This window comes from Mus musculus, chromosome 2 (genome assembly GCF_000001635.26).
Source record: "Mus musculus strain C57BL/6J chromosome 2, GRCm38.p6 C57BL/6J".
NCBI classification, from domain to species: Eukaryota; Metazoa; Chordata; class Mammalia; order Rodentia; family Muridae; genus Mus; species Mus musculus.
This window is the reverse complement of record NC_000068.7, coordinates 26,430,268-26,445,747: the sequence shown is the minus strand read 5'-3', so window position 1 is coordinate 26,445,747 and position 15,480 is coordinate 26,430,268. Positions and strand designations below refer to the sequence as shown.

General features: G+C 47.4%; 1 protein-coding gene across 9 annotated transcripts in view; it reads left to right on the top strand.

Annotated features, from left to right (window-relative positions):
• The window catches only part of Sec16a (SEC16 homolog A, endoplasmic reticulum export factor), a 36,863-nt gene that overhangs the window by 546 nt on the left and 20,837 nt on the right, over positions 1 to 15,480 (top strand). For 4 of the 9 annotated variants that reach the window (XM_006497913.4, XM_006497911.4, XM_006497912.4 and 1 more), the window contains exons 1-6: positions 457 to 673; positions 3,678 to 7,361; positions 9,700 to 9,836; positions 12,320 to 12,417; positions 14,520 to 14,643; positions 15,156 to 15,354. In XM_006497913.4, coding sequence (XP_006497976.1) covers positions 3,747 to 7,361; positions 9,700 to 9,836; positions 12,320 to 12,417; positions 14,520 to 14,643; positions 15,156 to 15,354 — 4,173 coding nt within the window. In that variant the 5' untranslated portion in view covers positions 457 to 673; positions 3,678 to 3,746. Of the gene's footprint in view, positions 1 to 66; positions 149 to 456; positions 674 to 3,677; positions 7,362 to 9,699; positions 9,837 to 12,319; positions 12,418 to 14,519; positions 14,644 to 15,155; positions 15,355 to 15,480 lie in introns of those variants that run through there. The other 5 variants (XM_011239073.3, XM_006497914.4, XM_030249768.1 and 2 more) reach the window with 4 other exon arrangements.

The window sequence follows — 15,480 nt, the reverse complement described above, 5'->3', positions numbered from 1 at the left end:
TTTGGTTTTTCAAGACTGATTCTCCCCGGGGATCTGGATTGAAGAATCCTGTCCAGTCAAATCCTAGAACAGGAAGACTGTAGGACAGAACCAGCGTAACCAGGGCGACGTGAAGAGGCGGGGCCCGCGCTCCTGGCTCCGCAAGTGGGTGAGGGCGGGGCCACGGGGGTGGAGCTGTAAGTGACTGACGCAAGAGGGGCGGGCCTATGGGTGGGACGAAGAGATGAGGCGGCAAAAGACTGGAGACGAACGAAAGGCGGAGTCAAAAGGGACACTACGAAAGGCTCTTAAGGGGAATGGGCGGGGCAGCTCCTGGGGGGCGGAACAAAAGGATGAAGCAGTGCAAAACTGGACGGGAGAGGGGGCGGAGCCCAAGGGGGCGTGGTATGATTGACGCGCCGAAGACGTGTACGGAGCGCGGCCAAGAGGGCCGGGCAGGGGGGGCGGGGCAATGGGTGAAGCAGCGAAAGACTGGAAGAAGCAAGAGGAGGGGCAATTAAGGGGCGGGGCGCGCTGACGTCTCCTTCGGACACGTCGGCGGCGGCACCTGGAGCCGGATGTGCCAAGATGGCTGCGGCTGCTGCTGGGAACGCGCTAGTTCCCCCTACTGCCGCCGCCGTCGCCGGCTGGGTTTCAGTTCGCGGCGCCTGAGAAGCCAACCACAGCTCACAGGGTGAGGGCTGAGTGTATGGAGCACGGTGGAGGCCCGAGGGTGGGCGAGGCTGCGGAGGCCAAGCAGGCTCAGTGAGCATCGGGCCTAGCCCGGAGTGGCGAGCGCATTTAAAGAGACACAGTCAGGCCTGGGGAGAACGACAGTACCGGGCCGCCTGGTGCTGAGACACCGGACAGGTTACGGGCCGTGTCGCCTTGGTGGGTTGTCTAAGGGGCTCGTGGTTTCCCAGACCTGACGGGAGACAGATACCTGGTCAGGGCTTCGGGAACTGGTTGGCCGCTGGGGAAGGTGTGTTAACATGGCCAGACTGTGACACCTCCGAGGAAGCCCGCAACTCATTTAAAACGAAGAAAGTGCAGGAAATTGCCAAGCTTGACTTTTGCTGGGTTCTGAAGATATTTGATTCTCGTTGGCTCGAAGACTTCCTCAGAAGTTGATGATCATGGGACACATTTTCATTTGAAACAGGGAGTAGCAGCGTTTATTTGTAATCTCTTGGCCGGCGGAGCAGGATGTCGCAAGGGAGGTCGTGATTTGTTTTTTACCAAGGTGTAGAAAAATGTCGGCTTGGCTGTGGAGCGTCCTGTAGATAACTCTGGCTGTTGTGCTTACACAGGTTTTTAAATGGCATGTAGGATGGTCGCGCACTGAAGGAAAGATTTCCTTTCAAAAGTGTTGACTAGAGGCGTTTTCCATTCTGAGTTTGGCAGTAAGAAACAGCAGACTCACAGATTACTGTTCCTTCAGGTCCTTTTGCAAGGTGCAGCACAGTGCAGCTTCCTTACACGTTGTCCACGTTCCCTTCCTAGGGTTTCAGTGCTCATGTCTTGCAGATTTTGGTATCCCGTCTTGCTTTTATAAGCAAACATGAATGTCCATGTTTCCTGTGTGTCTTCCTCACATAGTGTATAGCTTTTTCTCTTCTGCAAATGCCTTCTTCAACATTTAAAGGGTTCCGGCTCAGATTTTGACTTAGAAGGGAGGTGTTTATCTTGTCTGTCTGATAAGAGTATCACAGACAGTCACCATGGGGGAGATTGTTGGCGAGTGGAGCTCACTAATGTTCTTGGGTTCCCCTGTGTTCTACAGTTTACAGCTGTTAAGGCTGGCAGTGAAAGGATCAGGGGATGTTTAAAATACCTCAGTCACATAGAGTCATACTTAAAATGTCTTGTGTAAGTATGTATAGAGATGTGAGGTAGTTGAGCTACAGAGCTGGGTTCATGAATAATGCATCTGAGATCAGTAGGTCTCACTGAAACAGGTGCTTTTTTGAAAAGTAGATAACTGGCTGAACAGAATAAAAGTGTCTATAATCCTGAGATAAGTAGTAGGCAGTTCATTATCTTTCTGTTGGTAAGTAAAGACGATTAAAAGAATAATGTTCAAGTTGCAAGATTATTTCACCTGAAACAGGCATATTGTGGAAAAGGTCTCTGTATAGGAGCTGTAGGTCTTTGTAGGGGATAGTGTTAGCTCATAAAACACCCATTAAAGTTGAGAAAATAATTTCAAATTTCTGCAAACAAAATAGTTAAGTATAAATTTAGGCAATTTGGATTCTCGTAGGCAGCATTAGGGATCGGGCCCTTGAAAGAATATATGGCCAAAATCTTAATAGTGAATTCAGAAGACACTTGAGCGTGAAAAGATCTTGTTCTCTCATCTTGTGAACTAGCTGCAGAGAGGTAGTTGCCCTTAGCTGCTCAATGGATACCCAGCCTATTGACACTTGATGCATCAGCCGTGTGTTGTTTATTATATTTTAGTTTAGTTTTTGCTTGATTGTTTGTTTGTTTTTATTTGTGTGATGTGTTAAGATGATGGACAGCCTCAGCTGCTTTTTATGCCAGCCAGGTTTCAGGAGGAACTTAAAAGTCTGTGTTTTCGGGCCAGGTCCAGATCCATGTTATTGTGTCTATGGCTGCTCAGCAGCTGGTCAGATAAATAGGGGTGGCAACTCTTCTTCCACTTTTGGTTCAGGTGAAGTGAAGCAGCAATGGTCTTTATTATGTAAAATGGCAAGTTAGAGCCTAATGAATTCCTGGCATTGCTTCTAATTGAAGTTCCATTGTAGTCTTTAGTCAGGTGCTAGTCAGTTGATAGGATCCTCTGTTGACAGAGGAAGGAGTATATGTGGGCAATAATGGAACTGAGCTAATAGATTAATAGAACTAACATTTAGGTAGGGATTAGAGACCTTTTGTAAATTGCTTTATTTAAAATACATATATCAATTGTTTGGTTTTAAATCTGATTATCAAAAAGATATCCAAGAACAAAGTATACATCTGTGAATTAAACTGCCTTTGCTTTATTTCTTTGTGGATTAGCCAAACAAATTTCTTCTTGAGGGTGGTGCCATAAAGAAGGACTGACACAAAGAAAAGGGCTTTTAAGGTGTTACGCTTGAATTGTGTCTTGTTCAAAAATAAAAAACACTGGTGAGAATCTTGTCCTATCTCATACCACCCCCTGAGGGTTTGTTGGGATCTCCCTGTTGGAAATGTGAGACCAGTAAAACTGCTGTAAATGTCCTTGGGATTTTTAGTTGCAGCTGTGTTACAACTTCAGTGGTCAGAGGCAACTTTGTTTCGCTGTTCTCAGAAGACTACCCTAAACATTTCACTTGGTGGGGTAAATGCGTTTAGTAACTTTATAACTGTTTTAGGAAGTGTAAACTCTAATAGACTTAAAAGTAACATTACAAAAAGCACATTATGTGTGCTTTTTCTTATTAGTGGAGTTGGCTCTTTCTGGATGTGGTAGTTGGTAGTGTTGGCCTAAAGAAGTGTCAAGGACTATGGAACATGGTAATCTGTCAGACTGGCAACAGGTTGTTCCTTGTCCCTGATGATGTGGGGCTGGGATGTGGAGAGATGGAGTCTTGGGTATTTAAATGATTTGAAATCACATTTAGTCTTGTTCTTTTCATAGTTGTATTGATTATAGCCAGGACTGTGAGTCTATAGTTCTTATGTTCTTCTTCTCTTTTCTTTTTTAGCACAAATTAAAGAAAAGCTCTACTCTGCCCCCTTGATAAGCAGCATCTCCTTGTGGAAAAGACTCCAACATGCAGCCACCACCTCAGGCAGTCCCGTCTGGGGTGGCTGGACCACCCCCAGCTGGGAATCCTCGGAGCATGTTCTGGGCCAACAGCCCTTACAGGAAGCCAGCCAATAATGCACCAGTGGCTCCCATAACACGCCCATTGCAGCCAGTAACGGATCCGTTTGCTTTTAATAGACAGACTCTTCAAAACACACCAGTAGGAAGTTCATCCAAAAGCAGCCTGCCCAATTTGCCTGGCCCAGCCCTCTCTGTTTTTTCTCAGTGGCCTGGTTTGCCTGTGACTCCCACAAATGCTGGGGATAGCTCCACAGGATTGCATGAGCCTCTGTCAGGAACTCTGTCACAGCCTAGAGCAGATGCCAGTCTATTTCCTCCTGCATCTACCCCTTCTTCACTCCCTGGGCTGGAGGTGAGCAGGAATGCTGAGGCTGATCCCAGCTCAGGACATGAAGTCCAGATGCTGCCACATTCAGCTCACTACATTCCAGGAGTGGGTCCTGAGCAGCCTCTCGGGGGCCAAATGAATGACAGTGGGTCCGGGCCTGACCAACCCATGAATAGGCATGCCCCCCATGATGGTGCCGTGACCCACGCAGCATCTCCTTTCCTCCCTCAGCCACAGATGCCAGGTCAGTGGGGGCCTGCACAAGGAGGCCCTCAGCCCTCCTATCAGCATCACTCACCCTACCTGGAGGGACCTGTTCAGAACATGGGGCTCCAGGCTGCCAGCTTGCCCCATTTTCCCCCTCCATCTAGTCTACACCAGGGACCTGGCCATGAGTCTCATGCCCCACAAACATTTACTCCAGCATCCTTGGCCAGTGGTGAAGGGAATGAGATAGTTCACCAGCAAAGTAAAAATCACCCATTGAGTAGCTTCCCCCCTAAACACACTTTTGAGCAGAATTCCAGAATTGGGAATATGTGGGCAAGCCCAGAGTTGAAGCAGAATCCGGGAGTGAATAAAGAGCATCTGCTAGACCCTGCCCATGTCAATCCCTTCACTCAGGGAAATAGTCCTGAAAACCAGGCGCATCATCCCCCAGTGGCAGCAACTAACCATGCCCTGCAAGAAGCAGCCTCTGGAGCTCTCTCAATGTTTTTTCAAGGGGAAGAGACAGAGAATGAGGAAAATCTCTCATCTGAAAAAGCAGGCCTCGATAAGAGATTGAACTTGGATAGCTTTTCTTCTACCTCCAGACTGGGCCATCCACCACCACCTGGAGCTAGTGGTGTCTACCAGGCCTTTCCTAGAGGCCCTAGCAGTGAGGCTGCGCAGGAAGGAGATGCGCAACCTTATTTTTCGCAGTCTGTGGGCGTCCGTCTTGACAAACAGAGCACTGTGCCCCCTGCTAATGATGCATGGGGTGATGTTCCGGGGACCGGGACCCGCTGTGCCAGTGGGCCACAGTGTGAGAATGTTGAGAACTTAGAATTTGTTCAGAATCAAGAAGTTTTGCCCCGTGAGACCCTGAGTGTGGATCCCTTCCCCCTGAGTGATCAGATCCGATATGGGCCCCTTCCTGGGCCAGCTGCCTCCAGGCCTGCTACTGTGGGCCTCACCAGAGGTGGGGGGCTAAATCTTGAGGCCCCAGACACACCACTGCACCCTACACGACCTGACAGTGTGTCATCCAGCTACAGCAGCCATAGCCACAGAAGTCCTCCTGGGTCAGCCAGACCCCAAGAATTGGTGGGCACATTCATTCAGCAAGAAGTTGGGAAACTTGAAGATGATACTTCAGGGAGTTTTTTTAAGCAAATTGATTCTTCTCCTGTTGGAGGTGAAACAGATGAGGTGACTGGGAGCCAAAATTGCTGCAGCAGTCTGTCCCAGCCTTCAACCCCAAGCCCTCCAAAACCTACAGGAGTATTCCAAACAAGTGCAAACAGTTCTTTTGAGCCAGTAAAATCCCACTTGGTTGGAGTGAAACCAGTTGAAGCAGATCGTGCCAACATGGTGGTTGAAGTGAGAGGGACCCAATACTGTCCGAAGAAGCGCAGGGCAGCTGTTGCACCACCTGATGCTACCTCAGGAAACCTGGAACAGCCACCAGACAACATGGAGACCCCGTGTGCACCTCAGGCCTGCCCTTTGCCTCTTAGCACCACTGGAGAGGCTGGGCAACTGGTTTCAAACACGGCAGGGACACCCCTGGATACTGTGCGCCCAGTGCCTGATAAGAGGCCCTCAGCCAGGGCCCAGGGACCTGTGAAGTGTGAGAGCCCAGCAACAACTCTGTGGGCACAAAATGAGCTGCCAGATTTTGGTGGCAATGTCCTTCTAGCCCCTGCTGCCCCTGCACTTTATGTTCCTGTAAAACCAAAACCTTCAGAGGTTGTTCATCATCCAGAAAAGGGAATGTCTGGACAGAAGGCCTGGAAACAAGGGTCTGTGCCACCTTTGCAGAACCAAGACCCTCCTGGTGCTTCTGAGAACCTTGAGAACCCTCCCAAGGTAGGAGAAGAGGAGGCCCTTCCAGTGCAGGCAAGTTCTGGTTATGCGAGTTTGCTTTCTTCGCCACCCACTGAATCTTTGCACAATCAACCTGTCCTGATTGCTCAGCCTGATCAAAGCTATAATTTGGCTCAGCCTATTAATTTTTCTGTGTCCTTACTGAATCCTAATGAGAAGAATCAGTCCTGGGGAGATGCTGTGGTGGGGGAGAGATCCATAGTGAGCAACAACTGGGCTCTCGGTGGTGATCCTGAAGAACGTGCTGCTCTGTCTGGAGTTCCAGCCAGTGCTGTCACTGGCGCGTCTTTGCCTAGCAGTATCCCCCAGAATTGTGCCCCTCAAGGTTCGGGGTCTTCTGAAATGATTGCTAGCCAGTCTGCCAGTTGGTTGGTTCAACAGCTATCCCCTCAAACCCCTCAAAGTCCGCATCCAAATGCAGAAAAGGGCCCTTCCGAGTTTGTTAGTAGCCCTGCTGGCAATACAAGTGTGATGCTAGTTCCACCTGCAAGCAGTACTTTGGTTCCTAACAGTAATAAGGCAAAGCACTCTAGTAACCAGGAAGAAGCTGTTGGCGCCCTAGACTTCACATTAAATAGAACTTTGGAAAATCCTGTGAGAATGTACAGCCCATCTCCTTCAGATGGCCCAGCTTCTCAGCAGCCTCTTCCCAATCATCCCAGACAATCTGGGCCTGGGCTGCATAACCAGGATCATTTCTACCAGCAGGTAACAAAAGATGCTCAGGACCAGCATAGACTAGAAAGAGCCCAGCCAGAGCTGGTGCCTCCTCGGCCACAGAATTCTCCCCAAGTGCCCCAAGCATCGTGTCCAGAGCCTTCAAATCCTGAAAGCCCACCCACACAAGGACAGTCTGAAAGCTTGGCCCAGCCACCAGCAAGTCCAGCTTCAGTCAACACAGGCCAGCTGCTGCCTCAGCCACCACAGGCTTCCAGTGCATCCGTTACATCTACCAACTCCAGCCAGGCAGCTGTGCGGTCAGAGCAGCTGTGGCTACACCCACCACCTCCTAATACTTTTGGCCCAGCACCTCAAGACTTGGCATCCTACTACTATTACAGACCCCTGTATGATGCCTACCAGTCTCAGTACCCTTCACCGTACCCGTCAGATCCTGGGACAGCCTCGCTGTACTACCAGGTAAGAGCACTGACATTTAACCATCTTTCCTCACTTTGCCCCTTTTCTCCTCTCAACGCTGTTTCTCTCAGGGATGACCTTTCTTTAGACCTGTGTGGCCCCCCCTGAAAAAAAATCCCTGTCCATTAACAAAGCTCTTCTTTCAGAGGGTCCTGTAGTGTTGAATTGCTTGTTCTACCAGAGCCGGTTTTTGTGTAATCCGACATCTGACTAACAGTGTTTCCCAGAGCGTTTGTTAGCTTGCTGCAGTTACAGTGCTGGGCTGACCCTTGTAGGGAGGAGCTTAGTAGGTAGATTGTGTGTGCTGCTGTTTGTTTGTGCTTTGAGACAGGTCTCACTGTGTGGGCCAAGTTAGCTGTGAACTTAAAATCCTTCTGTCTCAACCTTTAACATGTTTTACCGTGCCTCACTTTTGTGTATGTGCTGGTTTTGGTTTTGACAGGCTTCATTTAGCACTGGCTAGCCCCATATGTAGCTAAGGATAATCTTGAAGTCTTGAAGTCCTTACATTCCTGCCTCCACATCCTGAGTGGTGGGATTACCAGTATATGCCACCATATCCAGCTCTTTTATATATTCTAAAACATTTATTTATTATACGTGTGTATGTGTTTATATATTTGCATGTGGATACACACATACCACATTCCACACGAAGAGGTCAGAAGATAACTTTCAGGAGTTAGTTTTCTCCTTTCAATCATGTGGCTTCCAGGGATCAAACTCCAATCAGCCATTTCTGTTTTAATAACAAAAACAACTTATGAAACCAATGACAGGGATAACTCTAGGAGTCTTCTATGTCCTTCCTTGAGAATAAAGTCTTTGAGGAAAAAGATTAGATTGTCTGTGTGCAGTCATGAAAAGAGGTGAGGGAAGATAAACTCTCGGGTACATAGCAGTGATCCTGCAGAGTGGGAGGCCTGCCGCAGAGTGGGAGGCTTTCTGAGTTCTTTCCTGCCTCGTTCTGGTGTGGAGCAGGCTCGTAACTGCTGTTTGGGTTCTGCTTAATCCTGCAGTAGTTTGAAGTGGACATGCTTGATGTCTGTTAGCTTTTCCTTACCTCTGGCTCAGACTCATCATTGCTCAAGTTAGGTGGATTGTGTTACTGGAAGGTGAAAGACCCAGGTCCTCTGGTGTTTGAGGCCAGGTGCTGTTGAATTCTCATGTGCCTGGGAAGAGTTGGCACTGGTGCTATACAGGAAGATGTGTCAGAAGGAGCCTTAGAAACAGGGTTGTAGCAGCTAGGCCAGATCTAAAGACGAGTAAAGAGATTCTAGATTTTAGAAGGAGGAGCTATAGCTATTATTTCTGCTGTGTGGCCTGATCTTGGGCTACACAGTGGGTGGAGCCACAGAGGACGGCCTGCAGGCTCCTTTGAAATCGCAAGGCTCACAGCTCTTCTGTGAGTGTGCATCCATGCTTCTTTACTGCCATGGTCCTCAGTGGCCTGTCAGCTGATGGCAGAACTGAGGCTTTTGCCTGGATCACTTCATTTCTTTTGAGATCTCCGCAAGTCCCACAGAGCCTTTTTTCCCAGAGACAGGGCAGAGGCCATGGTTTTGTCGCAATGGGGCTGAAATCCTCAGCAGAATAAGATATATATATATATGTATATATGTATGTATGTATATGTATATATGTATGTATGTATATATATATATGTATGTATGTATATATATATGTATATATGTATATATGTGTGTGTGTATATATATGTGTGTGTGTGTGTGTGTGTGTGTATATATATATATATATATATACATATACATATATATACATATATATATATATTTTTTTTTTTAAAGCCAGGTATGGTGGCTGTAATTTTAAGACTGGGGAGGCTGGTAAAGGTAGATTCTACAAGTCTGAAGCCCATGTGAGCTTCGTAGTGAGTTTTAGGCCAGCTTAGGCTAAATATGAAACTGATGCAAAACAACAAAAAACAAGACAAAACAAAACATCCCCCTGAATTTGAAAATAACGAGCAGTGCAATCTTTCTTTGTGAGACTTTTAGAACCAGTAGTTTTAGGATTGACTTACATGGATCCCTGGTCTTGTTGCTCTACTGAGGTAGTGACTGATGTATATTTATGTTGTTCAGACCATATCATCTCCATGCTTAAGATTGCAGGAGGAAGATTGCCCTGGAGGGCCTTAGGGAGATTCTGCTGGCTGCCCATTGATGCGGACTACACTTTAGGCTTTGTTTCAATGAGAGAATCCTGCCACAATACTGCTCTTGGACAGTGGGCACCTGCAGCACCTAGAGCTAGTCCTGTCACTCAATGTCTGCTCTTCATGGAGTCTAACAATACCCCAAACTTCTTTTCACAGGATATGTATGGCCTGTATGAGCCTCGTTACAGACCCTATGACAGCTCAGCATCTGCTTATGCCGAGAACCACCGCTATTCTGAGCCTGAGCGGCCCAGCTCCCGTGCAAGTCACTATTCCGACCAGCTTGCTCCCAGGTGGGAGCTGCGTCTGTGCAGCTGCTTTACCCTCACACTCAGTTTGTGTATTGTTGGCTATGATGGTAACTTAGTGATGATAATAATTCTTCATCTGTAGAGAATCCTACAAACCCATGATGTCAGCATGAGCAAACCAGAACTAAGTACACTGCCACATGTAGTCCTAGCAGAGCTATCACTTAGCATTTGTCCCCAATCCTTAGCCAGGTCAGGCTCTATGTAAGGCCATAAAGAAGTGGCCTCTATGCTAATAGATGGATGGTTGTTCTGTCCCTGAGACACCCATTCTGCTGCTGGCAGTTTGGTTGTGTGGTGGTTTGGGTTGTATGTGACTCTTAGACTGCTGCAGATGTTTTTAAAGTCTTGAGAATCCTGATCACAGAGATAACACAATCCACAGATCCATCAAATGATCTCTACCAGGGACTAAAAGCTGTGGACTGTGCCTGGCTATGCTGACTTTGGTGAAAGCTCCCCTCCCCCGCAGCCTGCATATCTCCTATCCTGACTATCCACAACCCTGGCATTGTGACCTTTGAGTAAGTCTGTAAGCCAGGTCAAAGTTCCATCTCATTCTCATTTGCCCAGAGCCTGCTTTTCATCTTGTGTCCACTCTGGGCCATTGACTACATTGTGAAAAGTAGTGGGGCGTCAGCCTTGGTCACTGTACTCTGCTACCTCAGCTCCTCAGTGTCCTGCTTAGTCAGGCCCAGTAGTCAAGGAAAGCTTATGGTAGCTGACTTTGCTCTAAGGATGTGTCCTTCTTTGCTTAGAAACCCCAGCTGCTGAGGTTACATGGGCCTTGCTTTCAGCGTTTTCTCTAGGTTCTTCTCTAAGAAGTTATTTGGTAACTTGTCTAAAGACACACTGCTCTGGGTGTGAACCTTGGTCCATTTAGCTAGCCATAATGTCCTTTGCTCCAGAGGTACACACTGAACCATGGGCAGGTCCGTTCTGGGTCTCTAGGAAGCAGCAGTGCCGAGGCTTGGGTGAGTTCTGGAGTACCTGCCTGGTAGATAGGAGGCTCTGGATTGGCTCGCTAATACATACACTTCAAGCACTTGCACACGTGTGTGCTTGAGCAACAGAGACAGAGACAGAGACAGACATACTTAATTGTGAGAAAATGTGGGGATCTTAGAGGGGAAGTAGCTCAATTTTCCAATTCAGAATCTATGAGAAGGCAAGAGGCATGTGGATCTGTTTGCTGGAGTGCAGAAGGGAGAAAGCATGGGGCCAGAGCCAGGGTGTATCAGTTTGCCTTCCACATGTCTGCCTGCAGCTTCATTTAAGAATTAACTTTCAAGAGTGACTGTATCTAGGCTGAGGCTAGATGAGGTTACTATTGTGTGATCTGTCACTGTGACGGCAGCTTTCCTTCATCTCTTCAGTTCTCATTTGTCACAGCTTACAGGAGCCTGTCCTCTTGTCTGTGTGTCTATGTGTGTGGACACTCAGTGTTGATGATACTCAATATTAGGTGGTAGCACCACTGGAGGACCTGCTTGAGGCGGGACACATTCCCCATGTTTGTCTGTGTCCTCCCTGAACTAAATGTAAGTAGGTTGGTGAGAACAGTTGAGGTAGTGGCAGGCTCTTGATCTTACTCTGTCACGGTGTTTTTCTGGAATCAATGTCAGATGAAGGTCTAGGGTGGCCAGCCTAAATGAAACCTTAAGGCCAGGTTGGTGGTGTTCCTGGGCTGGGCATCTGGCTGAACAGATACTATGCTAGCCAAATAGCCAAGCTCAGCTGAGCAGTTTCCTAAAACGGTATCAGAAAATTTAACAATGTTTAGTGCTTTTGACAATTCTGAGAGTGCCAAACCCTCTTAAGTGCACTTACACCTCTTTTTTGAGTAAATCTCACCTTCTCTGTAATGAGTCAGGGCCATGGTTCAGTTTATTGGGCATAGAAGAGGCTAACTCCTTATTGATCTGTTGGCCCTGGCCCTGGCCCACCTCATAGATCCACTCCTCCAAGGCCACACGAAGCACTCATAGTTAGTGAAGTCATTTTCTTGTGGTTTACCTCTGTAATCCCATCACTATGGAGGTGCAGGCAGGAAGGTTGTCATGAGTTTAAGGCGTGCCTAAGCTACACAGTGAGACCTGTCTCAAAAAAAAAAAAAAAAAAAAGGAAAAAAAGGAAAGAAAGAAAGAAAAGGAAAAAAGGAAAAGGCAGTAGAAGTTGGTATGGGCTTAGTGCTTTGCTGCTGCTCAGCATGGCATAGAAACTTGTTAGGGTGCAGTCCTGAAACACAAGATGAGTTTACTCTTGCTGAGCACAATCCAACAGTCGTCTTGACGAGTTAAATTTTAGGTAGCTACATAATAAGAAATTCCATAGTCTTGTCTTTGTTTTGATTGTGACCTGGTTAGAGTTTTCCATAGCCGAGGTGTCTTCATGGATGATATGTGCTTTCTCGGGACACTTATAAGAAGCAGATACTGTGTTTAACAGCTCTTTCCCCTCCCCAGGCAAGGATATCCTGAAGGATACTATAATTCCAAGAGTGGATGGAGCAGTCACAGTGATTACTATGCAAATTATTACTCTGGCCAGTATGATTATGGAGGTATGTTTAGAAGTTGTAACCATTAGCAGGGGATGTCCAACCACTGCCTGTGCCCATGCAGCCAAGTATAAGTCATGGTCTGGCTGGTGAATCAAGGTCACTTTTCTTTTCACTATGTTTTTAATCACAAGAGCCAAAGTAATTAAGAATTCTGTGGGCTGGAGAGATGGCTCAGCAGTTAGAGCCCTGGCTGCTTACTCTTCCAGAGGACCTGAGTTCAGTTCCCAGCAACCACATGGTGGCTCACAGCCATCTGTAATGAGATCCAGTGTCCTCTTCTGTTGTGTCTGAAGGCAGCTACAGTGTACTCAGATACATAAAATAAATAAATCTTTAAAAAAAAAAAAAAGCCAGGCAGTGGTGGTGCACACCTTTAATCCCTGCACTTGGGAGGCAGAGGCAGGTGGATTTCTGAGTTCGAGGCCAGCCTGGTCTACAGACTGTTCCGGGACAGCCAGGGTTACACAAAGAAACCCTGTCTCGGAAAAAAAAAACAACAACAAACAAAACAAACAAACAAACAAACAAAAGAATTCTGCACATCTGGAAATGGTCATTTTGACAACTTCATTGAAAAATCACATTGTACCCACAGCATAGTGTCTCTGTTGTACCCACGTGAAGTGTAGTGACTACTTCTGAGACTTCCTGGTCCACAGGTGACTTCTCAAGTATGAGCTATGAGGCAGGGGTGGGATACAAGGCTGGCTCCCAATCACACTGCCATACTTAAATCCTCAGAAGCCACATGAGGCTGACACTTGCTCCTTGGTGACAGCTATAGCCTGCTTATTGTGGCAGTTGTGATTACTCTCATACATCCCTTTCACAGAAGGTCTCCTAGGAGAAGCTGTCAGCTCCCTTAGAAACCCTGCTGTGTGCTGTTTCCCCACAAGGCTCTGTAGTCCCTTGACGGGTCCACATTTTGTTTCCTTCTGCCTCCCAGGGGGCTCTTTGCCCTGTAAACGTTTGCATGAATTTTAAACAGGAGTATTGTACAACTCCCCTAAACCAGTGCTTCTTGTTTGTTATAACATTAATATTTCTTTTTAGAGTTGGCTTTTGGCTTTTTTTGTTTTGTTTGTTTTTTGTTTTTTGTTTTTGAGACAGGGTTTCTCTGTGTGTAACAGTCCTGGTTGTCCTGGAACTCACTCTGCAGACTAAGCTGGCCTCCATCTCAGAGTTCTGCCTGCCTCTGGCTTCTGAGTGCTGGGATCAAAGGCGTGTGCCACTACACCAAGCTTAGAATTTGCTTTTTGTTTTTGTTTTTGTTTTTCGAGACAGGGTTTCTCTGTGTAGCCCTGGCTGTCCTGGAATTGACTTTGTAGACCAGGCTGGCCTCTAACTCAGAAATCCGCCTACCTCTGCCTCCTGAGTGCTGGGATTAAAGGCGTGTGCCACCACCGCCCGGCTAGAATTTGCTTTTAATGAAATTATTTTCTTAAAATATTCTGAAACATGAGCTGGAGAAATAGCTCAATGGTTAAGAGCATTGTCTGTTCTTCCAGAGAATGTGGTATCAATTCCCAGCACCTATATAGTGGGTCACAACTGTCTGTAGCCAGTTCCAGTGGGTGTGGTTCCCTCACTCAGACATACATGCAGGCAAAACACCAGTATATATAAAAAATAGATAAATCTTTAAATAAATACACATATACATGTGTGTATATGTGTGTATGTATGTGTGTATATGTATATAATACATACATACATATATACTTTCATACATCCTCAATCACATTAGGAAGGTAATTAGTATAATCTTAGTTGAGATTAACTATTAAAAAGTATTATTGAGGCTGGGGCTATAACTGTAGCATCTAGGTATAACCTGCCTATTTTTGAAGCCTTAGGTTTGATTCCTCATATTGTAAAACAAACCAAAAGAAGTGAAAAAGAATGTATATAGCACTCTTAATACTTGCATTGGGAGACCAGCAGTGACTGCTCCATCATGGGCAGGAGGCAGCTGGCCTCTCTAGGTCAGGTCTTGTTCTCTAGTCCAGGCCTGTCCTTTACTCCTACGCTGTGCTCCTGCCTCCGGGGAGCTGGGTGGGTTCTCCGTGTGGCTACTGTACTCATCCCTTTATTCTTTACAGACCCCAGCCGCTGGGATCGTTACTATGGGTCTCGCCTTAGGGATCCTCGCACCTGGGACCGGAGGTACTGGTATGACTCTGAACATGACCCATACAGGAAGGACCACTATGCTTACAGTGACAGGTTGGTGAAATGAAGGATGTTGGAGGAAGCTGAGGTGTGCTCTTGCTTGTCCTCCTCCTGTCTTTGGGAGTAATCAGCCATAGTTCTGGGGCTTCTGAGAAGTGATCTAGTGTTTGAAAGAGGAAGCACTGGCCACCCCTCCCTGCGCCCACCTAGGACTGGCTCAAACGTATTTCTTCCCAGTAGCTCTGGGAGGACCTGAGGGCTGCCTCCTGTTTTCTTTGGTGTCCCTTCTCCATCCTACTCGTATCCCAGGAAAGGGACTGCCCTCAAGTTGCACCTGCCCTGTATTCTCTGCGATTACCTGCATCTGAACCTAGGATTTGGTTTCTTGGGCCAGGCCTGCAAGGTTAGCTGTACCTTACATTCTTCAAGATGAAGACTGTCCCAGGATGGAGGGAAGGCAGTGAGCAGTGAGAGCGAGCTGCAGCCTCAGAAAGTTCTTGGTAGTTGCGTGGTGTCCCAGGGAACTGGCCTTCCAATCTCCTGCCTTGATCCCCTGCTTACTCTAGGCCTGAGAAATGTGATGATCACTGGAGGTATGACCCTCGCTTCACTGGGAGCTTCGACGATGACGCTGAGATCCACAGGGACCCCTATGGAGAAGAAGCAGACAGACGCAGCATCCACAGTGAGCACTCGGCACGGAGCCTGCGCAGCACTCACAGTCTGCCCAGCCGCCGCAGCAGCCTCAGCTCCCATTCACACCAGGTGTGCTGGGCAGGCCTGGCAGGGGAAGGGCAGGTGTTTATGTCTTGACCTGTACTTTGTCTCTGCCTAGGACCAACAGTGTACCCACAGTCTTTCTGGTGTTCATGGGGACTCACTTTCTCTGCT